The following is a 27,116-nucleotide window of genomic DNA, read 5'->3' as shown; positions in this document are numbered from 1 at the left end:
CCAGAATGCTTCATCAAAAGATTAGAAGGAATTAGGAAGCACCAGCGGCTAACAAACAACCACCTTAGCCTCAGTTAAAGAGGCATTATTTGTGCACGAGTATGTGGACGCTCTATTCTTCGAAGTCCCACGGCGGTAGGCGCTATGGCCATCAATCAGCAGGCCTACTGGTTAAGGAGAATTGAAGACATCAGAGATCCCTGGACAAGCGTGGGATGCTATGCTGAAAGATCCATGAATCCATTTCTGCCTTCCTGCATCAAGGCCCACCACAGCATCGACTGTCGCGAGAGCTCTCTAGTTTGAATAGCGGACTAGAACTCCTACCACCTGAACTGGTGGCTGTCCAGAGAGGGACTAGACCGCATCAAAACAGAAGCGCTTGGCCTTCATTGCCGATGCTACCTTAGATCGCGGTGATCCTTTGTTGTCGCTAGCCTCCTCATTGGTGGCGCGCAGCATGGAGTCAGATCTTGGCAGGTCGATACACATTCAAGACGCTTACCAGCTACTCATTCAAGGCAAATCCTTGTTTGGTGAGGATCTACAGCGCAACCTTGTTGACACCAAGGACAGAAAAAAGGTCCTTCAAATTTCTCTATAGGACGGTAACAATCCTGTGGTCCCAGGGCCCTCACCTTTCGTTCCCCATGGGCTTCCCAGGACTTCAGAGATGTGAATCGACTTCACATAGACCCCAGGTATGACAAGAACCTTCCTGGGCGAACAGAGGATCTAACTCCTTTAGTGGCGAAGAGGGAACTTCAGATCAAAGTTGACAAATCAAAATAGGACCGGCCAGTGCCCCAAGTCCTGACTCACTCCCGTGGAAATTCGTCTCCTTCCTCCTTCCAACAGGCATGGAATCAAGATCACTCAAGCCTGGGCGGGGATCATTTCACAAGGCCTCGCCATGGGAATTTATTCCGGTTCCCCTCCAAATTTCTTCCTTCCCCTCAGCCAAAGCAAAAGACAAGGCCATACGAACCTTCTGGCCGGTGGAACATCTCTATCATCAGACCGATAGAGATGGTTCCCCGAGCAGAATTTCCAGGCATTACTCTCCTTTTTTCACATCCCCCCCAAAAGAGCCGAGGGGACTGGAGAGCAATCCTCAACCCTCAGGACCCTGAACAAATTCCTCAAGCGAAGGTTCAAGATGGAGTCCCTCCGGACCATCTCGGAGCACTCAGACCAGGAACTTCATGACTTCCCTGGACCTGGCAGGGAAGCATATCTGCACATTCCCATCAGGCCTTCGCTTTTAGGAAGTTCCCTAAGATTCTCCATAGCGGACCAACACTACCAATTCAGGGCTCTTCCCTTGGACTGCCTCAGCTCGCATTTTTTCTCCAAAAGGTCCTTCCTGGCTCCAGTCACCTTGCTTAAGACAGCGAGTATTCACATACACCATTACCTGGGCGACCTGCTAGTGGGGTCCAAGTCGAGAGGAGCAAAGCCATACAGGACCTCGAGATTGTGATGCAAACCCTTCCTTCAGCACCATGGGTTCCTAATCAACGAAGGGAGAAAAGCATTCTCCTCAACTCAGCGAATCTTGCATTTGAGCCTAATAGACTCCAGGAACAATGCCTCTTTCTCCCAGAAGGTATCAAAATCGAAAAATGACCACCTCTATTATGCTCCCCAGAACAGTCTCCTTACTATTCCTAGTCAAGCTCCTTGTACGATGTCAGCGACCATGGATCTGGTCAGTAGAGGCGATTCCCTTGGCGCGTCCCCTCCAGCACGTATTCTTCGACCCTTCCAGCGGGACATCATCTAAAAGCGGGACCATCCCATCATGGTACCGCCAGTCCGCAAACAACAACTCCGTTGGTGGCTTCAACAACAGAACCTGACCCAGGGCAAACCTTACCTGTACCCAACCAGCTACAGATCTTCGCGGACGTAGCCTCCGGGGTTGGGGGGCAAGCCTCAACCAACATTATGCCCAAGGCAGAAGTGGGAACAACACCTATCAAACTGCCAATCCAGCGTTAACGGAGGTGAGGCTATCCTCTGGCTCTTCAGCTTTCAGCACCTCATAGCGGAACATCACATCTTGAATTTGAATGAGGACAACACCACAGCAAGTCTTATATCAACAACCGGGAAGCTCAAGTCCTCGATCTGGCCAAGAGGCCTCCTGATATTGAATGGCGGAACTCAACGTTCGAGAGCATCAGGCAGAACACATCGGATCTCTGAACCTCCAGCGCCCGAACTGGCTGAGCGACAGAAGCCGTTACCCCAGCGGAGTGGACCCTGAACAGGAGAAGTTTTCAGGACGCCGAGCGTCGTTCGGCGAACAAAGTGGACCTGTTAATACGGCACAGAAACGTAAGTTCAAATTCTGTCGATTCCTACCATCACAAGGCCCCTAGCATTATGATGCTTATCAGTCCGGTGGCCCAAGGAGCTCTGTATGCCTTCCTTGTTCCAATCATTCCCAAAATTCTCCGGAAGATCATGACAGAGAGGGCGCTGGTGATCTTAGTGCAGTGGTGGCGAACCTTTGGCACTCCAGATGTTATGGACTACAATTCCATCAGCCTGCCAGCATGGCCAATTGACCATGCTGGCGGGGCTGATGAAGTGTCGATCATCAGAGTACCAAAACGCCTCAACTGTCGCTCTGGCCACCGGAGGCCTGGTTCTCGATAATTCGGAACTATTACGCCGACCCCAAGGTACCAGATTCCAGTCTCTTGGGATCTTCATCAAAGGACTAATCTGCATCCCCAGCTAGACTGGCTCAAACTGACCGTCTGGTTGTTGAGTCAGAAAACTGGCAACAAAGGCTGCTCCCAGGGAGGCACCTGATGGCATCTGAATGGTCAGGTCGCCATCAGAATCTATAATTACCTGGAAGAGGTCGTCAGTTGGGCCAGAACAAACACATTGACCCGGAAGATCCACCTTATCTTGGGTCTTAGGCTTCCTTCAGGAAGGTTTTGAGTCCAGACAAATGACAGCCTCCGGGGCGGTGACAGCCTGGCTGATGGCATCATGCGTTATCCAGCAAAACATAAACGTCACGGACGTTATCGTTTTCACAAAGGGTCAACAGTACTGAAAGCCTCCCTACACAATCGCCATGCATCCTGGAGACTACTACGGTTCTTCGGCACTCACCAAGTCACCCTTTGGGCCATCCAAAGCATCAATCTGAGAGATGGCTCGAATGGCACCGGTTATTTCTGATAGCCATCACCTCAGCCAGAAGGGTCTCGGAACTCAGCTCACTCTCCATTGACCCCAACCTGTGTATATTCCATGATGACAAAGTGGTTCTTAGAATGGACCCTACCTTTAAACCTAAAGCGGCCTCCGCTTTTCACCTGCAACAGGACATTGTACTGCCCTCTTTTTGTCCACGTCCATCTCACCCCAGAGAACGCTCTTGGCACACACTAGACGTTAGGAGGGCCATTAAGGCGTTCATAATTCGAACAGAGTCCATTAGAAAATCACAGACACTGAGGAAGAACCTGCTGCATATGGTGTTTAGCAACTCTATGTAAATATCAGTGTTCTTGGGACTCATCACCAGAAGTAATAGCCGATTCTTCTGTGGAATCAAACTCAGAAGTACTAATGTTGCCATATAGATCAGTTTCTTTGTTAATTTGTTAAATTTGTTAATTTTGTTAATTTTGTTAAATGTGGATTATAAAATGTTCACAACTGTTTTAGCTGAGAGACTAAGAAGATACATCCCAGAAATATCCATGAAGACCAAACAGGATTTGTCCCTCAAAGATGAATGAAGGAGAATATATTTATTCAATATATTTACTAAATATTCAAAAACGGAATAAAATGTTTTTATGTTTTTCAAAAACAATAGAAATTTTGAAGACGGAGATTAAAACGCTAAGTGAGCAATCAGGTCTTAAAGTAAATGAAACTAAAACAAAAATGATGAATTTCAATATAAGTCAAAAGCGATCTCAAGAAATAGAAAAGGATTTAAAATTTACTATGGTAAACAAGGTGAAATATTTAGGAATAAATCTGTCAAAATATAATATTCTGCTATTTGAAAACAACTACGAATATGAATGGAAAAAAATAAAGAAAAAATTAGAGAAATGGTCAGATCTAAATCTATCACTGATGGGGAAAATAGCTCTAATTAAGATGACAGTATTAGCGAAAATGAACTTTCTTTTCCAGGTAATTCCAATCGAAATACACAAATTTTTTTTAATGGTTGTAAAAAAGATTTATCCAAATTTATTTGGGGAAAGGGGAGACCCAGAATAAGCTATAAGGTTTTGTGTGATGATGTAAAAAGAGGAGGCCTAGGACTCCCAAACTGAGAGCAGATGGATTGTTGTGGTTTAGGGAATGGATCCTACTGGAAGACAGTGAATTACTCAATCTTGAAGGAATAGATTTTTTTTTGGTTGGCATTTTTATATCTGGTACGCTCAAGGGAAAGAATATAAGATCTTTATGGACCATTATATAAGGAAATCTATCTTCCGGATATGGGAAGATTACAAAAGAAAACATATTAATGCAACTCCAGGTTGGTTAGCACCTTTAGAAGCAATTAGGATGAAGGTAGAAGAACCAGGCAGTATAATAAGATACAGCGAAATAGTCAAATTTATAGGAGGCAAATTTACATTACGAGAAAGACAAGAAATTAAAATAAATAAACAAGAATGCCATTGGTTCCAATTTCAACAACTTAAGGAAAAATTTAAAATAGATAAAATAAAAGGTTTTGATTTGAAAGATTCTATATTAATTAAAATATATAAAGAAACTTCTAAAGGAATAATTAAGAAGCTGTATAAACATACACTTCAAACAGAAATGGTAGATGAGCAAGTGAAGCACTTCATGATTAAATGGGCCTTAGATTTGAAGAGAGAGATCAGTCTTGAAACATGGGAAAGAACCTGGAAAAAAATATTAAATATACTAAAGCAGTAAGATTACAAGAAAATTACTTAAAAATGTTTCACAGATGGCACTTATATCCTAGCAAGCTATTAAAATATGCATGGGGTTAACTCCAGATAAATGTTGGAAGTGCCATTCTCAAAAAGGAACCTTTATACATGTCTGGTGGTCATGTCCTCTTATCCAAAATTACTGGAAGGACATACATAAGATAATGGAAAAAATAATAGGAACGAATCTGGTATTTAAACCAGAGTTATTTCTTCTTAATATATTTGAAACAGAAAAAAGTAAAAATATTGAATCCTTAATTCTGTATATGTTAGTATCAACAAGGATACAACTCGCTAAAAGATGGCAGAAGACTACAGTTCCAACAGTGGAAGACTGGTTATCGCAACTTATAGAATATGCAACTTATGATAAACTGTCTAATGTACTTAAAAACAATACAATGAAAAAATTTATAGAGATATGGCAACCGTTGATGCGATTTCTTCAATCAAGAGACGAATACAAGACGAATACAAGAATATAAATACTTATCTACAGTGTTGATTTAAAGAAAATAAGAGTTTAAGGAAATAAGTATAGAGGATAATTTCTAACTGGTTTAATGTAAATAAGACTCCAAGAAATACGAGTTATGTAATTAGTTAACAGAAACAAGGCTAAGGGGAGGTCCCATATATAATTTTTTTCCCTTTCTTACTTCATACATATATACATTTTCTTTATTTTTTCCTTTCTCTTTATTTCTTCTTTCCTCTTTTTTCTCCTTTCTTTTTCCTTTTTGGGGGGTGATTGGGATTCTCACTATATCTTTAGTTAGGTCTATCTAAACTCTAGCTCTGATTCATCTATGACTGTACCACAATTATTATAGAAGAAATCTGTATTGTTAAGTTGTACTAGGAAAAGTGGAATTTGTAACTATTTTATTATGCAAAATTAATAAAAAATATATATTTAAAAAAATAAAATGTTTTTATGTTTTTAGATGCAGAGAAGGCTTTTGATAAAGTGTCTTGGAAATTTTTGATAAGAGTCTTAAAATGTCTGGATTAAAATGTCTGGATTGCTGAGAATTTTTTAAAAAATTGGATTCAAAGTATATATACAAAACAATATGCAAAAATTCTGATAAACAGATATTAAATGAAAAAAATTGAAATAGAAAAGGGAACTTGCCAATGATGTCCAACTTCACCATTACTGCCTTTATTAGTCCTACAGAGGCAGGAAGAAAACCTGATAGTTAATTTGCCATCAAAAGGCCTTTCCATAGAACATTGTAGAGCTTTTATTTATGGTCTTGGTTTCATTCCCCAACTAGGTTACAATGTTTTCCAAATGAGAGTAGATTTGGTTAAGTTAATTCATTTCACTAAGCTTAATGAGTTCTTTGGCATCAAAGGTGGTACAAAGGAATATTCTAAATGTAGGTAGATTCCACACAGCATAAATATTTATTTATCATATTTATACCCCACTCATTCCCGAAGGGCTCAGCATGGGGTATAACATCTTTAGGACATTATACAAAGATCTGTTTTTGCATTTTGTGTTCCCACAGTGGAGGAGAATACAAGCGTTGTCAGCCAACATTAATCTTTTTCTACACTGAAATCTTGTCAGTTTCACAGTGGCACCCACCATTTTGTGTGCGGCAGCAAATTCTCTATGGATATTCCCCACGAAGGTTTTCTCTGCGTGCAGCTCATCCGTTTGCAGCACACAGAGGAAAACTCTGTGGGGAATCTCCATAGAGAATCTGCTGCAGCACACAAAATGGTGGCTGTGAGCAGCAGAAATGAAAGTGAGAAGTTTGGGCTGGAGAAATAAAGCACTGGTGTTCACTTAGCAAGCAGGAATCGTCCTCAATCCGGGAAGAATATGGCTAGTTTAGTGATTTTTGATTGAGAGGAATATAACAGGCTGAACTCATATTGAGGGAGAAAGCTATGCAAAGTTCTTTCCCCAAATGCTTTTTATGACGTCCTAAAACAGTTTACCTACCTTTAGAATGCTGCTAGAACACTGCCATACAGCCTGGAAACCACACAGCACCCCAGTTTACCTTCTATTTGTGTTGTGCGGACTCCACCTTAGATATAAATCAGTATACATATCAAACATAGAAGGGCCTTTGGAATAGCCTGCCTTAGGCGGTGGAACTGGGAAATCGTGTAGGACAATTCTGTTTCAGAGAGCAGTTGTAGAGAGTAAACTTTTTTGGCAGGTTTTGGGCGCGTCTGTAAGCTATGCATTTTTCCAATATGTGTCTCGTTAATGGACTGTCTCATTAATGAACTATTTTCTGTCTCGTTAATGGACTGTTCTTTTCCTTTTAACTTGTTTTGGTTCTGTTAGCTACTCTGAGTTTAAGGAGATAAGGAGGAGGTAATATTGGGGGGGAAATCCCCTTGTAAGAGGTCAGTAGAATGCATGTAGGGTGTAATGATCCCTGAGAGACAGCAAGAAGAATCTCTATAATTATTACAATTAAGTAAGAATTGACTCTTGGTAACTCCAGTTCCGTGGGATTTTCAAGGCAAGAGATAAACAGAAGTGGTTTGCCATTGCCATTCTCTGCATAGCAACCCTGGTGTCGCGTGGTGGTCTCCCTTCCAAGCACTAACTAGGGCTTACCCTACCAGATCTAACAAGTTCAGGTTTGTCTGGGCTATTCAAACTGCTGAGTAATATTTGATCTACCATAGATCATGCTATTCTTCTTCAGCAAAGCCTCTTCTGCAGATGTGTTTTATTTTAAAGAACGTTCTCATGATCTCTAACCAGTAAATTTTGGGGCAAAATGGGATGTTTTGAATATTTTATTATTCACATCTAATAATTCTGCTATTCTGTCTTTGCTGTTGTAGGTTCATTGCCAAACCATGTGCCTTAGCCTTAAAAGTCCAAGCGAACGGACCACAAAAAGCTCAGCCTAATGCTATCCTTGAAAAGGTGTTCACTGCAATTACAAAGGTATGGTACCCTTTTAGGATATTTCATATTTTCTTTATGATGTTAGTAGTTGTTCCTTGTTTCCAGTGATCAGCAAACCAAAATGGATTCAAGAGTCCACTCTTGGGTGAGCTTTCCTCAGCTCTTGTGGAGTTGACATTCGAACAGTATAGCTACTAAAATCAGTATGAAGCATGAGGAACTACACTTCCCAGAATGTGCATTCTTCCAGGCTGATTCATGGATGCTTACTGGCAAGAAAGACCTAGTGGGTGTGACATTAAAATGATAGTCATGGTGTAATGAGAGGTTTCACTCCCATGTCCAATTAGAGAATCTGGACTAAACAAATTGAGAAGTTCTTCTGGTGTTTTTTTTTCGTACACATATAGTCTATGCTAATGGTACTGTGAAATTGATGTACTTTTGTTCTGTTGTACCGGTCATTGACTGTAAATAAATGGTTGATTGACCTTCAAATTCAGAAGTCTTTTCCTCTGCAAACAGTTTAGCACCAGAGTTTTCCAGGATTTATCTATTAAAGGAAATCTAGGACTGGCTCTTTGCTATGGGGGAGAAGCAAGTGGACTCCAGAAAACACACTGGTGAACACCACGGCATCCATAGTCACCATGCTGGAAACCACTGATGTGGCTCCTGTTGCTCTAGACTTTGTTCTCTAGGGCACTTCTGCCATGTCAGAGTTCTGCATGCTTAATACAAAAACTGTAGTCTGTCATAATCGCAACTCCACTTATTTCCATGCTTGGAATGTAGTTTGCACAGTATCCAACTTTAAAGTATGTTCCCATGAATTAATACTACGTTAGAATTCTTAGAAAGAAAACTCTTTTGCAAGAGAAGGTATACTGTGATGAAGAAATTGCATAGGTGGTGGTGGTGATATGTAAGTGAAAAGTGCCATCACTGCTGACTTATTGCAACCTAGTAGGTTTTGAAAGCAGGAGTAAGAGAGGTGGTTTGCTATTGCCTTCCTCTGCATAGCAACCCTGGTATTCCTTGCTGGTCTGCCATACAAGTATTATCCAGGAATGACCCTGCTTAACTTCTGAGATCTGACAAGATCAGGGTGCAAAGTGTTTCAGGAGTGGATGCCTCTCTGGGGAACTAACACTTAGAACAACGTCTGTTTTGAGACAAGTTGTTAGAGTTGCACGGCTATAGAAAGTTTATTCCATAGTTCAGTCTTAAGTGGGATTTGTTCTACAGAATTTGTAACTGCAGCTAATTCATGTGCGATTGTCCAAAATAATATATATTTTTAAAAGCCCTATCTTTCAATATGTTCATGAGACCTTTCTTTCCAATGCAAGCTCTTATCCACGTGTCAACATAAGATGTCCTGCCTTATTCTTTGGCTATTTTTATTTGCTTGACTGGAATGAAGGAACTCATTGAAACGTAACTGAGCAAAGCGTATAAAAATGGCTGCAGGAAACATGCAGTGGAAATCCACCAGGAATGAACTCTGTGTGTTGCTTTTACTTTCTGATCTAGCTCTGTTACAAGAATTTCAGCATGAACCTCAGAGCTGTGGAAGCCATTAATGTTAGTGTGTGCCAGTTACTCTTAAGAAAGTAATGCCATCAACAACACAACGCTGCGTATCAGTGCTGCAATGGAAGCATTCCGTTAACCGCAAAAGACCTGTGAAACAAGTCGTACGTTAGTTTCATATACTAAATTTGACTTGTGTAATACTTATTCATTAATTCATGTGACTGGAAGGGAAACGCATAGCAAATCCTTTTTGGACTGAGCCAAACTATACTGTTACATAAATGTAATTGTAATAGATGATATATATGTTGCCAGTATTGATTTAAATTTTATTAGAGAAGAGTCTGTTGTTTAGATATAGACTATTATGTAGAATAGCACTTTTGGTGATAGTAAAATAATTTGGAATATTGCACAATACACTTTGCCATTGCAGCACTGATATGTAGCGTTGTGCTGTTGGTTGCATTACTTTCTGATGGTTTCGGTTGCATAGGGTCTTATATATAAATTATTCTTAAGAGCCAGGTGACTGGTACAAGCTACCTGTATTATTCTGATGATTGGCAGGTCTAACACTAGAATCTATAGTGATGAGTGCCTAAGTCTACTATTTTGCACAAAGCTTTTGAATTCCCCTGGGCCAAGGAGGTTTGCATTAAAATATACTGCAAAATGCACCGATCGAGGCATGCCTTGCCTGATCTTTTTATAGCGGCAGCTGTTGGCTTTGAAGATGTTATGGTGCATGTTGGTGAACTGCAGAGGAGACACTGAAACTGCTGTTCTGAGGTTTTGTTTTCTGCAAATGACATCTGTAGGGTGCTGTGGTGGCCCAGAGCTAGAGTGTCTTATTTTGCCCAGGTTCCAGTTAAAGGATCTCAAGGTAATGTGCAATACTTCTACCTGAGACCTTAGAAAGCCACTGCCAGTCAGATCAGATAACCCTAGCCTTAGCAGAAATGTAGTCTGGCTCCGTATGAGGCAGCTTCATGTGTACAGGGTCAGCATCTTGGACAAACTATCTTTGAACAACCAGGCATCTTCCCATATCAAGCATAGGTTGTCCTTCTCTGTATACATGTCAGAGCCTTCTGATTCGATGGCAAGAATGTAGACTGGTAGAACTGCATTTAGCTTTTTAAAAGCTTGGCATTTGAGAGTGGGTATATCTGACAGAGGGAAGGAGAAAATTAGGGACAACCCTTTCTTTTGCCTTTCTTCCCGGAGCAAGGGCTGCTTGCATCTGTTTCTGTTGCTGTCTGTCTCCCTAGGAAATCAGTTGTTGATTGTACGCTTTTATGCCGGTTTGCCTTGGGTTTGGCAAATTTGGAATTTGTGACTTAGCAAGCCGAGGTGACCCACTAGGGTATGGGTGTCAAACTCATTTGTTTCAAGGGTTGGATGTGACATAAATGTGATTGGGTTGGGCCAGTTCAGGCTAGGTTGGGTGTGGAGGGGTGGGGGAGGCTGCCATGGCTGGCCCCAAAACAGCACTGTGGGGATGTGCCTGGGCTGGTGAGCCTGCATTGGGGTGGAGTGGCTGCCTTGAGAGGACTTTTCAGGCCTGCGAGTGTTGAATGTGCTCTTTTCACCCTGATAAGGTCATTTTGTGCACTGATCCAACTTTTAGACCTAAGGTTTGCTCAACCTTTCACTTAAATCAAGAAATTGTTCTTCCCACCTTCTTCCCTAAGCCAATGGGGGGAAACGAAAAGATTTGGCACAAATTAGGCGTTCGCAGAGCCTTAAAGGTCTACATCGAACGTATCAAACAATTTAGACGGACAAATAGTATGTTCATCAATATCTCATACCCCAAATTGGGTCAACTAATGTCTACTGCAGCCATCAGCTCAGCACTAAAACTATGCATAGCTGAGGCTTATAAAAATACCAGTCTTTCCATCCCATCAGGTATTTCAGCCCATTCGATTCGGAGTGCAGCAACCAACGCCGCACTCAGACAATGAGTGTCTATTGAAGACATCTGTAAAGCCACAGTTTGGTCATTATCATCCTCATTCGTGCGACACTACAAGATCCAATCCTGGGCAGCCTCCGGAATGATTTTTTGATCTAGAGTGTTTCGACACATTTACGGAGACCAATAAGCCCGCCCGAAGAGAGGGGGGCACTGCTTTGTTAGGTCCCATCCAGATTCCCTCCGCCTTCAGAAGAACGGTCCACTGTTGCCATATGAGAGGCACTTCTCCCTGGAAGGCGAGGAGAGGGAATCTAGATACTCTGAGATGTGCATTAATCCTTAGTTATTCAGCTGGTTTTTATTAGACTACTAGTTAAAAGTTCTGAGTTGTTAGTATTGCACATTTCTGGATAATTCATGTTAGGATGTTTTTCAGTCATGCAGGTTGTTTTTCAACTGTTGTTTTTGTCACTCAGTTTTTTCTGCTCTGTGGTTTGTTATGTGGGAGTGTATACATGTCTTTCCTCTATGTTCTGCGTGGTCAATCTGTAACTGTCAACGGAAGGAAGTGACCATTACAGGGAGGAAGTGAAGTAAAAAGTTCAGAGAAGTCCTGCCTCCTAGTAACAGGAAGAGAACAATTGGGCATTCTTTCCTTGATCTTTTCTTTATGGCTTCACACACTGAGTAGATAACTAGACTTTCCCCTGACGCTTTGGTCTCATGAGAACCGGGATTGTTTCCATTATCTTGTTGGGGCAGGATGCCAGGTGGCTCTCTCTGTCTGTCGCCGACCTTGGGGTGCCTCAGCTCCAAACTAACTCTTTCTCACATTCCTTGGGAAAATGGGAGGGGTGGACTAACATCGGAATAAAGGGGATAACAAAAGCTTGGCTTTGTCAAGCTGGGTTCTTCGATGCCTACCAATAAACACTACTTATCAACAATACAGAGTCCATTTATTGCTTCAAGATTCAAGACCTAACAGTAATCCAGCTGAGGAACCCACCCACCTCTCCTCCGTCCTGTTCTGGGGCGGGGGGGGTTGTCTCAGCCGGCTCGCAAGCCTAATAAGTCCCCTCAAGGGACTGAATCTGGCTGCTGAACTGCATGTTTGACACGCCTGCACTAGGGGCTTTTAAACCTCTTCTGTTGGTGTGTGCCTAAAAATGCAAAAAACAGGAAGGATGTGGAACAGCTAATTGGCCATGAAATTGTGTGGGAGGGGGACTATATTCGTTTTGGTAAGTCATAAGCTATAAGGCTGCTTTCTAAACTTTGCTCTAAGTTATCATAGGCGCTAATTTCAGAAAAGTTCAAGAACTTTCCATTATGAACTCAGTGTCTTTTCCATAATAGCCAAAACCGACCTCTGCCTCTTGCCCTCCAGACTCTGAAGTGACATATAATTACCATGCTATGTGGTTTGGTTCCAGTGCAAAAAAAATGGTAGGTTGCTGTGTCGACCCATTAAAAACGAAGAACAATAGTAGATTCTATTGTACACTACATCCTGAAGTTGTTTGGAAGAGCTATCTTTATTTTGGTGGGGGTTGTTTAATTGTTTATTTATTTTTGTTTGGCTATCCCTAACTGGGATACAAATCAACTTACATCATTTGCTGTTCCTCATTTTATCCATATTACAAACTTGTGGGAGAGAATAGGCTGAGAGTGTGTGGCTGGTTTAAGATTAACCAGCAGGCGGCCGTGGCAGAGCAGGCGTTTGAACCAGAACCTCCCAAATTTTAGTCTGGCACTTGAACTTCTACACTACAATGGCTACCATTATGTCCAAATATTCTACCTTCTTCAAATGAGCCATTTAAATCAAAGGGCGCCTTCAAACTTTAAGTAGTGTAGTAATACAATACTGGCCAATGTATTTAGGTGTGGGTTGTTAAGAGTAGTGATCTTTCACATACGGGGAACAGAGGCTGAGGAGCTAGCCTTTTAGCAACTAAAAGGAACTCTGTTTTCAATCTTGAATTTAGGTGGACATTCATTTACTTGATTACAATATGATCAGCTGTAAAAATCTGATATTCACATACTGCCTCTTAATGACATGTAAGCACAAGAATAACTTCTTGATAATTTTTGGTAGCATCCAGATGAGAAGAGACTAGAAGGGCTATCCAAACAGCTGGACTGGGATGTACGCAATATTCAGCGTTGGTTTCGACAGAGACGCAATCAGGAAAGGCCAAGCACTCTCAGAAGGTTCTGCGAGAGCACGTAAGGAACCATTTCTGAGTGTTTCCTCTTTTTTTATATTAGAGTCTGTTTTCATGGTTTATATGAACCATTCCTTGCTTGAACTGCTACAATATATTTCTGGTGGTTGCCAAAAGTTAAGGATGTGCTCTTAAACTGAACAGATTATCTCTTCTCAGATGGAGTTCAGCACAATATAAAAATAGGTATCTTCTGTTGGCTTATCACCCGTTAAGGCAGAAATGTTTTCTAGGAATAACAAAAGACCTTTGTTTTCAGTGTTTACACAGTTTCAATGTGTAAATCTTAAACTGGATTGTGAGCGTAGCTACAAGCTGTTGTACTTTTTCTGAGGAGCTTAATTTATCTCCAACAGTAATTGAGTCTATTGTATGTATGTTTCAACTAAACCCTTTTGGGTTGGTTGACTAATCAGTTACATTTTCAAAGAAATGGTATTGAGAGAAAGAGAGTGACTTCATCTATTGCATAGCTCTGATCTGAGACTCTCCAGCCAGAGCAGTGTCCCTTTTCAGTGTCAAGGATTGGGGGGCTGCAGGGAGGTATTTTTTTTACAGTAACATAAAATGCTTAGTCATCAATCCATCCATCCATTGCCTCATTTGTTGCTTTGTCCTAGCATTTTGGTCCTCTTCCCTGTGACATTTCTTCTTCAATATTTACTGGGCTGATACTGACTTTTTAGGGCCTCACTGGCAGTCCATTTTTGTGTTTTAATGTACTGCACATACACAGCTATAATGTACTGCATATTACACAGCTATATTACACTGCATATTACACAGCTTTTAATGTACTGCATATTACATCTATATACAAATCATTGTAACTATATGATTGCTCAAAGCAGCTCACAAAATTACAAAAGCAACCCAGGGCAGGAATCCATTGGCCCAGGGAACGATCAGTTTTCAGAACTGGGTTTCAGAGGAAGGATTGGCTGAGCCTGGGCTTGTCCCTCTTGGAGGGGCATTTGAAAGACGTGCCCTGGGGCAGCCAGGGAAGAAGAGCCAGACCCGCTCCCCAGCAGGTGGAATAGGTAGCTGGTTGGGCAAAGGTGTTCTTTCCTTGTTCTGAGGCTCTCCTGGTGGCAGTTGCGTGATAAAAGAAACCCTTGAGATTGAGACTGCTCCAGACTCAGACCCAAACCTGACAAAACTTGACAGTGCTCTAATTAGGGGCTTCTAAAAAGGCTTCATCGTGTCATCTTGCCACTAGATTTCCCCCTGATCTATTAGAATATTTATGCCCTGTTTTTATCCTTGTGGCCGGAGGCAAGTTATAATTACAAATTTTAAAATGTACTGCAAACCCCTAATTAGCTCTCCCTTCCCAAGAAAATTCCTGCAGCTGATATACCATTAAAGTCCTAACAAATGAAAATACTTCACAGTGCCTCCTAAAATACGTCTAACTGTTCCTGCTCCATCGTCAGGGAACCCGTTACATAGGATGGGAGTTACTGCAGAAAAAAACACAGGCTCTCTAAAGGGGGAGCAACCAATAGGACAGCAATGAAGCCTGTAGTTGGGTCATAAGGACATATGGGAAGGTCTTTTAGATATATTGTTGAAGGCTTTCATGGCCCAAATCACTGGAGTGTTGTGGGGTTTCCGGGCTCTATGGCCGTGTTTCAGTAGCATGCCATACGACCACACAGCCTGGAAACCCCACAACACTCCTGTCTTTTAGATATGTAGGTCCTAGTTGTGAAAGATCTTGCATAGAGGCTTGGAAGGGCAACAAACCCCGTGTAGATAAGGAAAATGTCTTGTTCCCTCTGATGATTATTCCATTTGTCTTGCATGAATGACATGTCAAAGGTGCTCTTTCCAGAAAATCAAAGGAGTCTATTCTGCAGATTGATTTTATGTAAAATAATCATAATTATAATAAATCTTTCCACTGGGCATTGTAATCTATATGGTGCTGTCCCTAAAACAAATAATGAAATGTTAGATTTCTATGATTCTGGCGTGGTTAACATGAAAAACAAATTAAAACTTCAGCACAGCGCTTAGTTTCCACATAATGTAGAAGTAGCAAAGATAATCACCCATTGCCGCAGTCAGAATACTTGAGAAAATACTAGAGTGGTCGAGTATATTTTTTGTGGGAGGGAGAAAAGTCCAAAATATTTTCCTTGATGAGTCTTCAGACGCTTATTGATTTTGGGCTGGTTAACAGTCCTGATCATCTGTGCTTTTCATGCTGTTTCAAAAAGTTCAAAATACTCTATTGTTCTAGTAGGGTTGCCCACCTCCAAACAGAGCCTGAAGAGCTCCCTGAATTAGAACTGATCTCCAGGCGACAGCGATCAGTTCCCCTGGAGAAAATGGCTGCTTTGGAGAATGGACTCTATGGCAGGGGTGTCCAACTCTGGTGCTTCAGATGTTCATGGACTACAATTCCCACCAGCCCCTGCTGGCATGGCCATGAACATCTGAAGCACCCCTGCTCCATGGTATTTGGAGGATAGCTGCTTTGGAGGATGGACTCTTATGTCCTACTGGGGACATGCCTCCCAAGACCTCTCCACCCCCTGATTTCCACCCCCAGGAGCAGCAGTAGTGTAGTGGTTAAGAGCAGTATACTCTAATCTGGAGGAACCGGGTTTGATTCCCTGCTCTGCCGCTTGAGCTGTGGAGGCTTATCTGGGGAACTCAGATTGGCCTATGCACCAGCGGCAAAGCTCCCAGGGGCAGGGGGAGGGTGCAAAGCACCAGGCGCACGAATTTGGGTCACATGGGAGGGTGCAAAATCCCCCCAGACCCCCCCCTCGCCCCCCCGCGGCACCCCCCCCCCCCGCCCCAAACTTACTTTAGAAAACTGAACAGGCTGGAGAACAGGCCTTCCTGTTCGGGTGGGAACTACATTTCCCAGGAGACCCTGGGAAATGTAGTTCCCACCAGAACAGGAAGGCTCCGTTCTTAAGCCTATCATTTTCTAAAGTAAGTGAGATGAAGTGAGAGTGCCGCCGCTGTGGGAGCTGGCGTGATTCCCCCCACAGCAGCCCCCCTGTGGTGCCCCCCCCCCCCACACTTACTTTAGGAAACCAAGCAGGCTGCAGAACAGGCCTTCCTGTTCTGGTGGGAACTACATTTCTCAGGAAGGCCTGTTCTCCAGCCTGCTCGGTTTTCCTAAAAAAAATTAAGTGGGAAGATGAAAGAATGGGAGTGGGGGGGCATGGCCAGCGCCTGTAGGGGGGCGCCCAGCTGGCTGGTGAGGCGAAAAGCTTCAGAGTGCGCACTGGGCGCACTCTGGCCCTTCTACGCCTCTGCTGTGCACTCCCACACACGCCAGCTGGGTGACCTTGGACTAGTCACAGTTCTTCGGAGCTCTCTCAGTCCCACCCACCTCACAGGGTGTTTGTTGTGAGGGGGGAAGGAGTTTGTAAGCTCCTTTGAGTCTCCTACAGGAGAGAAAGGGGGGATATAAATCCAACTCTTCTTCTTCTCAGAATCTCAAGATATTTCCCAACCCGAAGCTGGCAACCCTAAGTCATACTTATTTCATCATACAGCCCATCATTTTTTGTCTATGTCGTGACGTCTCTGTCGGCAACCAGTGGTAATACAGAGCGATTGTAGAGCTAATTGAACCAAACAAAACATGTGGACGCAGTAGCGCATTAGGGCTGCGCTTGCTTTGAATCACTATCCTTTCTTAAATGCTGAGATGACGTGTATATATGTGTGTGCAGGCTACCTAAGAGCTGGATCATCCCATTTCTCTGCCGTGCCTCCCAGCTTCTGGCCACTAAAACAAAGGGTTCTTAGGGGAGGGGAGAAAATGCTTGCAAAATTCTCCCCCTCCGCCAGTTCCAGTTCAGTCCTATGAAATCTGGACTGTTTCAGGCTTAGAAAATGGACAGGAAAGAAGGCTGAAGCCCTTTACGTTCCTGCATCGTCATTTCGATCCGAGGGGGTTGACAATGCTAATAGATGTTCATGCTCTTCTAAAAAGAACTGTACTAGGATGACCTTGATTTTGTAGATTACAAGAACTGTTATATAGTATACAACAATAAATGCCCCACAAAGTTGAGAGCAAGTAAACAAACCCATCCCTTATTCCGTTGTACCTCTTTGTTTCTGGCCTGCTTACATAGGCACGCTGTTATGTATGCGGCCACATGTAAATCTAGAGATTTACTGTATGCAGAAGGGTACGTCTATGCTTTAGAGTGTAGTGTTTTCTCTGTGTCTCTTGTATTTCCCCTCCCCTTCTAGTTTTTTCAAGAATACTAAACTTGCTCTGTTTAGAGTGTGAGTTTGCAGATTTAGGATGGTGCTGATCTCAAGTGGCGCTATTAGTATTAAATATTAAACAACTGCTTAGAGTTGCAGCCAAGAAAAAAAAATCAGAAGTCAGTCAGGTCTCTAGCCATAAAATTTAATAAAAAGGCAATGAAGATTTCCTAGTATGTACATTACCACATTTGATCAAGATTGTAATGCGCTCGCAGTCCCTCTCCTTTTTAGCCGCCAAAATGATTTGTCGTTTGTAAGAGAGCAAGTGCCAGCTGGAGCCGCCAAGAATTACTTTAGCTTTATTAAAGGTCACGTGTGCTGAGAGGTTCAGGAATTTTTGAGTGCTGTGATCTGTCTTGAGGGGGAGGTCTAACTTGTTTCAAACATGCAGCCACATAGCAGTAAAGACGTTTGTATGCAGTGAAGGAAGAAGAAGAGTTTGGATTTATACCCCACCTTTTTCTCCTGTAAGGAGACTCAAGGTGGCTTACAAGCTCCTTTCCCTTCCTCTCCCCAAAACAGAGACCTTGTGAGGTAGGTGCAGCTGAGAGAGTTCCGAAGAACTGCGACTAGCCCCAGGTCACCCAGGAGGAATGTAGGAGTGCAAAAACACATCTGGTTCACCAGATAAGCCTCTGCCACTCAGATGGAGGAGTGGGGAATCAAGCCCAGTTCTCCAGATTAGAATCCACCTGCTCTTAACCACTACACCACGCAGGCTCTCAAGCGAGTGGGAGTGAGAAGTTTGTTGCTCTGCATTTACGCCACTGTTGTTGTTTTAGCAGCAGCTGTCATCAACAAGTGTGTCACGTGCTGATTAGGAACAGTCTCCCACTTAGCGAGGAGAACATCTTCCCGGGTATTTCCCACCACCTACCTGGGAGGCAAGAACTAGATTTTTTTCCTGCTTACCAAGAGCACCTCTATTTTCCCAAGGTTAAATTTCTTACTTAATTTATACTCGGTCTTTCTGTCCAATATGCACTCAAAATACTTTACACCATTCTCCTATCTCCATTTTATCCTCCTCAAAGCCTGTAATGTAGGTTAGACTGACCCAAGAGAGTGGCCCATCATCCCCTAGTAAGCTTCCATGGCAGAGAAGGGATTCAAACCTGGTGGGTATCCCAGGTCCTGGTTTGACTTTCCAACCTCCATGCCCCACCGACTCAGAAGCTTCTGAATCTTGGCCCAAGCCTGCGGAAGTAGCAAGATAGACATCTGGAATAATAAAAAATTCAAAACTGTTAGGCCTGAGCCTGCATACTTAAATTCATACTTGAAGGAGTGGAATCGTTTTAATGCTATGCTTTAATTCTTTTGAGACGATTGCAGCAGCTGCAAATCTTGCTGGAGAGAAAAGCATATTAACATAATCAGTGACAGGAGCAACAATTCAGTGGAACCGCAAGCGGTTTGCCTCGTTGCCTCAAACACTGGGCTGGGCACAAAATATAAGGCAGTTGTAATTACACACTTGAATTGGCTGGATTTGGGGTTGCAGGAGCTGCTGGTGCAGCCTGAGCTTTACTTCTATTCACTTAGACAGTTTAAGAATGAACTTTTCTTCCTCTCCCATAAGCCTTTCTCCAGTTGTCTAAATGCTGCCTCATTAATATGCTGTCTCTCCCAGATCTCATTTTCTCCTTTTTGTCTGAATCTGACTACCAGCAGCCCTTTGGCACGGACGGTGGATTTTCATTTTCCACAATGGGTTTCTAAATTGTCCCAGCAAGGACCAATTTTGTGCAGCCATCTACAGTGAAAGTACAAGTCAAGATGTATGGCTAATTTCAGGAGCTCATTGTACTGTTACAGTGACCATAATTGCAGGTTAAATAGGTGTAGGGGTTGTTTTTTTTAAAGCACAACTGTCTCCTCTGATTAGAAGTCATGTGACTCGAACTCTTTCATGAGTCGCAGTCATGGCATCTGTGTGTACTAATGAATTGCTACGGACCTTTTTTGCAGGTGAGTGGACTGTGTATGCATTTGAAGTTGCTAAGTACATTTTGGATTCTACCAAGCACATCCATCTGTACAGCACAGAATCTCACTGTGATTCGTATTCCATCCTATCTTTGGACCTAGCTTGTTTTCTCCTTGCTGGTCCTTGGAATTTCAGCCAGTTTTCAGTCTGAACCTTTTCTTCAGTGATACAGCAACCTGTCTCATCATGGGTTTCTAATTTTGATCTCTATTGCTGCTTTTCCTTATTCCTTTCAAGGTCTGTCACCACTTGATTCTGTTTATTTTCATGTATTATCCAGAAGTACAGTATATTGTGATTTGATAGATAGATAAATAGATAAATAGAGAGAAAGAGAGAGAGAGAGAGAACACCAAAAATTGAACAAGTAACATAGAAATTCCACAAGAACTACAAAATGGGCCCAAATAATAAATAGCCAAAATGTTAACAATAGTGTTTGCAGTAGTAAAACAAAGCATTTGCCAAGCTCTTCCTAAATCTGTTATCCTGCTTGTTATCTAATCTTCCTAAGTGATTGTCTAGTAGAACTCACTTTTTACTTCTTAGGGCAGTCCCCCAGTATATCAAGAATTAAACTTCAGCTGATGAAGATTTTCAAAACAGAATTACTTCCAGATTCCTGTACCTATTACTGCAAATATTTTGTCTTATGACAGTAAACATTGTTGATAACATTTTGGCTATTTGCTATTTGGCCCCATTTTGTAATCCTTGTAGACATCTGTATGTTGCTTGCTCAGTCATTGGCGTAGTAAGTAATTGCTAATGTGGTTTTTTAAAATCATGGTGTGTGCCATTTCTGGCTTGTGTTTCACTCTGTGATCCCCTTTTCCCTGTTTTCACGTATAGACAGTTTCTGCCTTTAATTTGAATTATAAAGATACGCAAGATTCATGCCTGGCAGCCCAATCCACAGTGAGGGTGGCCGGCCTTGCCGTCAATCCGGTGCCACTCCCTTGCTCCCAAAGAGGCTTCCCGGTGGTATGGCAGCGGAAGTGCAGTGTCCTATGCCCCTTCCCGCTGCTGAGGGAGGACTGCTGTGGCTGCATGGCTACAGTTTTGCCCCTCTGGCAGGGTAAATGCCCTGGAGAGGGTGAATTCACCAGCACGGCTGCTCCGCTGCTCCCTTTAGATGGGGCTATAGGTCAATGGTGAGGATTGGGTGGGGGGCAACTTCAAAGAGACTAATATTAAGTATGAAAGCTGAATTTGGTCTGCAGCAAGATATGGACTGAATTCGCTGGCACAGCAACCCAGCAGTTTGGTAGGAGTCGCTGGTGTAGGGTCTGAAGGAGAAGCCACTTGCCTTTGAGGAACAAACCAGGTAATCTGTAGTTTGGGCAGCTAACTGAAGGTTACATAGAATAATGTCTCTTTGTTGGAGCCATTCCCTTGTTTTTGGAGAATGACTGTTCAACAAATGTATATCAAAATGAATGGAGTGTCTCTAACCATTTATGGACACTAGGTAGGAGGACTTTCCTATTCCTGCTGCATCCCCCTGAAATTTTTGTTCCTCGTTGGACTTTCAAGGAACAGCTCAGAAGAATTGGTTAAAATACCACCACCAGCAGCCTCTTCACCGAATGAAAATACAATTCATTTGGGGGGACAGTGTGGTTGAATGCAACCTGCTGTCCTGAAGGTAGCTCTTGGTAAGGCTAAGACGCTTTCTGCACGGGTGGGCGAGCGGGGGTGCACCAACATAGTTCCAGTTGGTGCACCCCCCTGGGCCATTCACACGTCGTTCTGAGAATGGCCCCGGCAACCCACTCGTCCGCAGGGCCGTCTTCGCATGGGGCCGCCACTTTTCCCCCCTCTTACCTAAATACAGCCAGACAAGAGGAGCAGCAGTGGCGTAGTGGTTAAGAGCAGGTTCATTCTAATCTGGAGGAACGGGGTTTGATTCCCCGCTCTGCCGCTTGAGCTGTGGAGGCTTATCTAGGGAATTCAGATTAGCCTGTGCACTCCTACACACGCCAGCTGGGTGACCTTGGGCTAGTCACAGCTTTTCGGAGCTCTCTCAGCTGCACACACCTCACAAGGTGTTTGTTGTGAGGGGGGAAGGGCAAGGAGATTGTAAGCCCATTTGAGCCTCCTACAGGAGAGAAATGGGGGATATAAATTCAAACTCTTCTTCTCCTTCTCTCAGCTGCTGTCGCTGTACAGAGGCCAGGGGACACGCCCCCATGGCCATGGTGACACCTCCAGGGACGGAGGCCAGGAGGCGTGTCCCCTGGCCTCTGTACAGTGACGGCAGCCGAGTAAGAGTGGGGAAAAAGCGGCGCGGGGAAAACACCGGCTTCCGCCTGGTGCCATTCACTTGGGGCCTAAGTTTGCTAGCAGATCTCTTTCTGTAGATTTTTACAATGTAAGTCCCAAACAGATCTACATTGTAAAAATCTACAGAAAGAGAAACAGACTTAACCTCATAATTGTCTCTAGAAGTGTAATTTCTCTTAAGTTAAAAAAAACTGACCCTGGGGCAAATTTTAAAACTGGGCTATGATTATTACAGCACAAAACTGTTTCTATTTGGGGCTTGTAATATCCCTTTAGTGATACAGAATCTGATTGGAGAACCCACTTGTGAGAGCTATCTTGAAAGAGAATTGCCCAAACGTTTAGGAACTGCTTGACCTTTTTAAAAAGACTTAATTCTGAGCCATTTTAAAAAAAATGTTTTGTAGAGAATGGGTGAGGCTTTACACGCCTTATATGACTCTGGAGAGCCTAATCATTGACTAAACTGGGCAGATAATGCATCTGTCAGCCGAATCTACACAGAGCCTCCTCCATAGGCCTGAATGTGTCATGTCTGGTACACATGGGCCCCTTCCGCATGGGCCAATAAACATGGGCTAGCCACAGAATAAAACCTGTGCGTGGGGGAGGGGAATTTCGCACAGATCCCACTCCTGAGTCCGCTCTGCATCCCCCCCCCAAAAAAAACTCGGCTTTTATCGATCTGCTTTTATCGATCTGCGATTCTTTTGTTTTAACGCTGCTCTCCCTTGCACTTGGGTATACCATTAAAACCCTATACCATGGCCAAGTATTTCCATTTGGTCTTAGAACCCAAATTGCGACTTGTAGCCGGAGCCCTGACTCCTTTGCCAGGTGCAATATTCTCCCTTCAGCTACCACTCAGGGCAGAATACAGAAAGTGCCTTTTAATGAAAGATTTTGTCCCTGCAGTTCAGCTTGCGAAGAATCAATCCAACACGTGATATTACACTGCCCGTTACACAGTTTAGCCAGGAATAAATATCTACAACCTGCGTGGTTAAAACCCCCCCATTGATAATATGATAATCTATCAATTGTTGAGTAGCGATGTTGGATTGTGGTTCTTGCAGAAGTATATTAGGCAAGCGCGCTGGCCTAACTTTTTTTTTTTTGTGCTCTGTCATCAGCAAACGGTTATAACTGTACTGGAGATTGTATCATTACACTGAGGTCGCCATTTTTCTGGTATATTGCTGCTGTTTTAATTATGCCATTAAAGGTTTATATATAACATGGATTGCATCTGTGACCGAGCAAACGGCTGCCCCGGGGAGCATGTTACTTGGCTGCACTTCCCGTTTTTCCCCAGTCCCCGCCTCTCCTGCATAGCTATGGAGGTCCATGTCTGCCAGCCTTCATAGCTACACAGCGGAGGGAGGTGGGGGGGGGGGGGAAGGTGCATGCCCTGGCCAGCGCACTCACTGATCATGGAATGCTCAGCCATGTGAATGGCCCGGGGCTACGACTGGTTCATTTATCCTTCCTGCAACCCGCTTTACATTTGCTGTTCGGAAAGGTCTGTTGTCTGGCTGTATTTAGGCCAAAGAGGATTTGTTAGTATTCTTGCCCTACTCATTGGTTTCCACCAGCTCATCTCTGTCTTAGAAGATGATTAAACAAGCTTCTGGCCCTGAATTTACTCCTCACATAGGCAGTTCACCTATCCTGCATAAGTGGGCTAAAGTTCCCCAGACTAATGTGTAAACCTATGGAGAGAACTGGGAGTGATCATTTGTGAAGAAAGATGAATACTTTCTCTAAAAAGAGATAACTGGTGATTCTGGTCCTGTGGGAATGTAACAGTAACACAGAAATAACACGTTTTGTTGAACATGGGGTGACATAATAGTCATTGATCCTGCAGTGTAAAATGATAAAGTTCATAGTACTGTGGAAAATTATGAACGAGGCTTGGTTTTCAGTAGTTCAGTTAAAGAAACAGCTCTTGATCATCTGTAGGAATGATGAAAGCTGCATTTTGATCTGCGATGAGAGGATCTTGCGACGACGGGCAGGACAGTTAATTGTGTGTTCAGTTTCAAATATTCTAGCATTTGTATCGTTAAATAGTACGGCTATGTTTAGTTCCACAAAAGACTGAATAGTCTTCTATTGAATTAACATATCTCCATATCTACAGTAGTACCCTCTCATTAAAGATTCTGTTGTGATCAAACTCTCCCTGATCCACTGAATGACAGTTATAAAAGATGGCATGTTAAAAATTTCAAACATGGCTTCTGTGGTTTCATCGACTGCCAAGACGAAGTTACTGCAATATTGTAAGCCTCACCGTTTGTGTGGACTGATCGACATTCCCTGATTCCGTTTTTAAATTAAAAACCTGCAGTTCACAATCAACAAAGCAGTCAGTACTAAGGTTTATGTATATGGGTTGGTTTGCCTGTTTCTTAGAGTAATCTTTCTTCCCTAAAGTTCCAAATAAATTCCAATAACTTTGTCGATCAGCAGATTAGTAATTATTCAGCTCTGGAACATGAGGAGGTTCATGGCCTGCAGCTATCGTTTGGGCAACAGCTGTTGTTATAAGATGGTGACTTTTATGCTACATGCTTAGTGGAACGAATAGTTTTCTTTATGATGCTTAAAGCATTGTCATAAGTTTTCAAGTTAGGAATGGTATAGGAGCAGTGTGGACCGTAGCTTCTCATATCCTTAAATTATATTGGTTCATTTTTCCAGTAATTCCTGAATCATAGAAATGTATACCCAGTAATCTCAAATGATGCAGGATTTTACCAGTGTCCATATCTGTCAAACACCAAAAACCCTTCCCAATAGTCCCTGAATCAAATAATCCCTACATCAGAGCTCATACATAAGGTTTTCAAATTTTGTTTTGTAATCCTTTGAACAGTCTTATAGTCTCTGAAGAAAAGTGGGTAGTGAGAATGCAGAATTGGTTGACATTATCATGATCACCAGATGAAATCAGATTGGTTTTTGGTATGAGAAGTGAGACAGAGAAGAGATGAAGTCTGATCTGGAAGGATTTTGCAGTCATCTCTTGTAGAAAGTCGGCCATTGTTTCCTGTGCGATGGGTTGCAGGTCATAGAAAATATCAGCAGGTAAGGATTTCTGTTTCCTGTTCTGCTACAAACTCCCGGAGGCTTCCGGGAATAGGGATGTCTTAGATTTCATCCCTGCCCATTGTTTATGTTAGTAGAAGCTCTCCCTATCTGATTTGGCTTTATGGCTCTTGTCAGAAAGGCTGAACTTGCATGTCACATCAGTACAGCAGCATGCTGCCTCGGAAACAAATAATGCTATTTATCAGTCTTCACGAAGTAATGCTGGACGCCGATAATAATTATTCTATATTTTGTATTGAACGCTGTATTTTAAGGGGTTTTAGCATTTATGGTTAATGGAGCCTGTATTAGTTATTTATAATTTGTATTCTGTTTATGTTCTCCATCTGTTTTGTTGTTGTATTTCATGTTGTGCACCACCCAGAGCCCTTTGGGGGAGGGGCGGTAGATAAGATTAATAATAAATAAAATAAAATAAAACAGTGAAGACTAGTGTAGGTTCACAACATGTAAAGTTGAAGGAGGTTGGTATGTCTGGAATGAGCAATACTAGATTGTTTGTGAGAATGCACAACCAAATGCTGGGGATAGATATGTTTTGCTCTTTTAGATGTGTTCCTGCTCATCCTGACATCAGAGCCCAAAAATGTGGGTTGGTACATAAGAAGCTAGCACGAAGGAAGAAAAAACTGTACAAAAAATAAAGCTAGAAAAATGTAAAATTACATGTATGCCATTCGAATAGGTTTGCCGCCATTCTTAAAAGTTTTTACAGCATTCCTGAATGAAAATAAACTAAAATAACTGAAGCTTAAAACAAAAAACTCAATCTAAAATGGGTGCAGGAAGGTTTAATGAAAACTCATTCGAAGCGAAAGAAAACTGTGTGGGACCAAAAAAGTTTAACAAAAGACTTTTGTTAAAGGCCATTTCAGAGGCCATTTCTTCTTCTGTCACGAGTATCTAACAGGATTTGCAAAGAATTTGGGGATTAGCAAAGAATCTGGATTGGGAAATTCCTGGAGATTTAGGGCGAAGCCTGAGGAAGGCATGTTTTGTGGAAGGAAGGAACCTGAGCAGGTTATAATGCTATATAGTCCCTCCTCCAAAGTGACCATTTGTTCTGGGAGAAGTAAATTCTGTAGTCTGGAGATCAGATGCGATTCCAAGAGAATTCAGCCCAGAGGCCGATTTAAAACAAAAAAAAAATGGAGCTGTTCATCAGCATTCACACCTCTTTCTGTCCTTGTGCCCACCCTGCAGGGCTTGTTGTTGCATGGCTGAATATCTGATTCCACAGTTCTCCTGGAGGCGATTTCGGGCATCTTGGATGTGGGTGATTTCCAACCTATACTCAGGGAGGCAGGGCTAAACGATGTCACTTCCTGTGGATTGGTTGGGCTCCATCTTAGATCCCCAGTATTGTTCCTGCCTAGCAGGGAGTGCAGGCTTGTACCTAGGGCTCCAAGCCACTTAATTGAATTTCGACTAAATTGTTACTATTTTTCCTTACTTCGTCTCTATCTGCCTCTACTGTGTCTATTTGTCTGTCTCTGCTCTCCTATCGTGTCTGTGGCACTGTGAAAACCCTCCGCCTCAGTTTTCCACTTCCCGCCTAAAAGGGGCCTGAGGGAAAATGGCCGCTCAGCGCTTTTTTGCGCGATCTTTCTCCCCCTCGCCAGACACTTTTAGCAAGTCGGCGGCTGAGGGCACCCCGTGGCAGCTCCCACCCGTGACAGAGAGGAGTCGGCCCGGCAACCCGACACGACTCGAAGACTCCAGGTGGAGCTTCGAGTTTCCCTCAACTTCGACTGCCAAGCTCTGGCAGCGGGAGGCGTGGCAACGTGCAGTCAGCGTCCAGCGCCTCAGAACATGGCGCGCAGGGAAAGCCGCTGCGTCAAGGCCCGGCGTTAAGAAGTCGCGCCGCTCGCGGGGCTGTGCCGAGGCG

The 27,116-nt window shown here is 43.0% G+C and overlaps 1 protein-coding gene across 2 annotated transcripts in view; it reads left to right on the top strand.

Annotated features, from left to right (window-relative positions):
- Positions 1 to 7,806: 7,806 nt before the first annotated feature.
- CERS6 (ceramide synthase 6) overlaps positions 7,807 to 27,116 on the top strand; it is a 103,680-nt gene continuing 84,370 nt past the window's right edge. For both annotated transcript variants that reach the window (XM_048484295.1, XM_048484293.1), the window contains exon 1: positions 7,807 to 7,914. In XM_048484295.1, coding sequence (XP_048340252.1) covers positions 7,877 to 7,914 — 38 coding nt within the window. In that variant the 5' untranslated portion in view covers positions 7,807 to 7,876. The remainder of the gene's footprint in view (positions 7,915 to 27,116) is intronic.

The sequence above is a fragment of the Sphaerodactylus townsendi genome, linkage group LG02 (assembly GCF_021028975.2).
Source record: "Sphaerodactylus townsendi isolate TG3544 linkage group LG02, MPM_Stown_v2.3, whole genome shotgun sequence".
NCBI lineage: Eukaryota > Metazoa > Chordata > Lepidosauria > Squamata > Sphaerodactylidae > Sphaerodactylus > Sphaerodactylus townsendi.
This window is presented reverse-complemented; position numbering and strand designations above follow the sequence as displayed.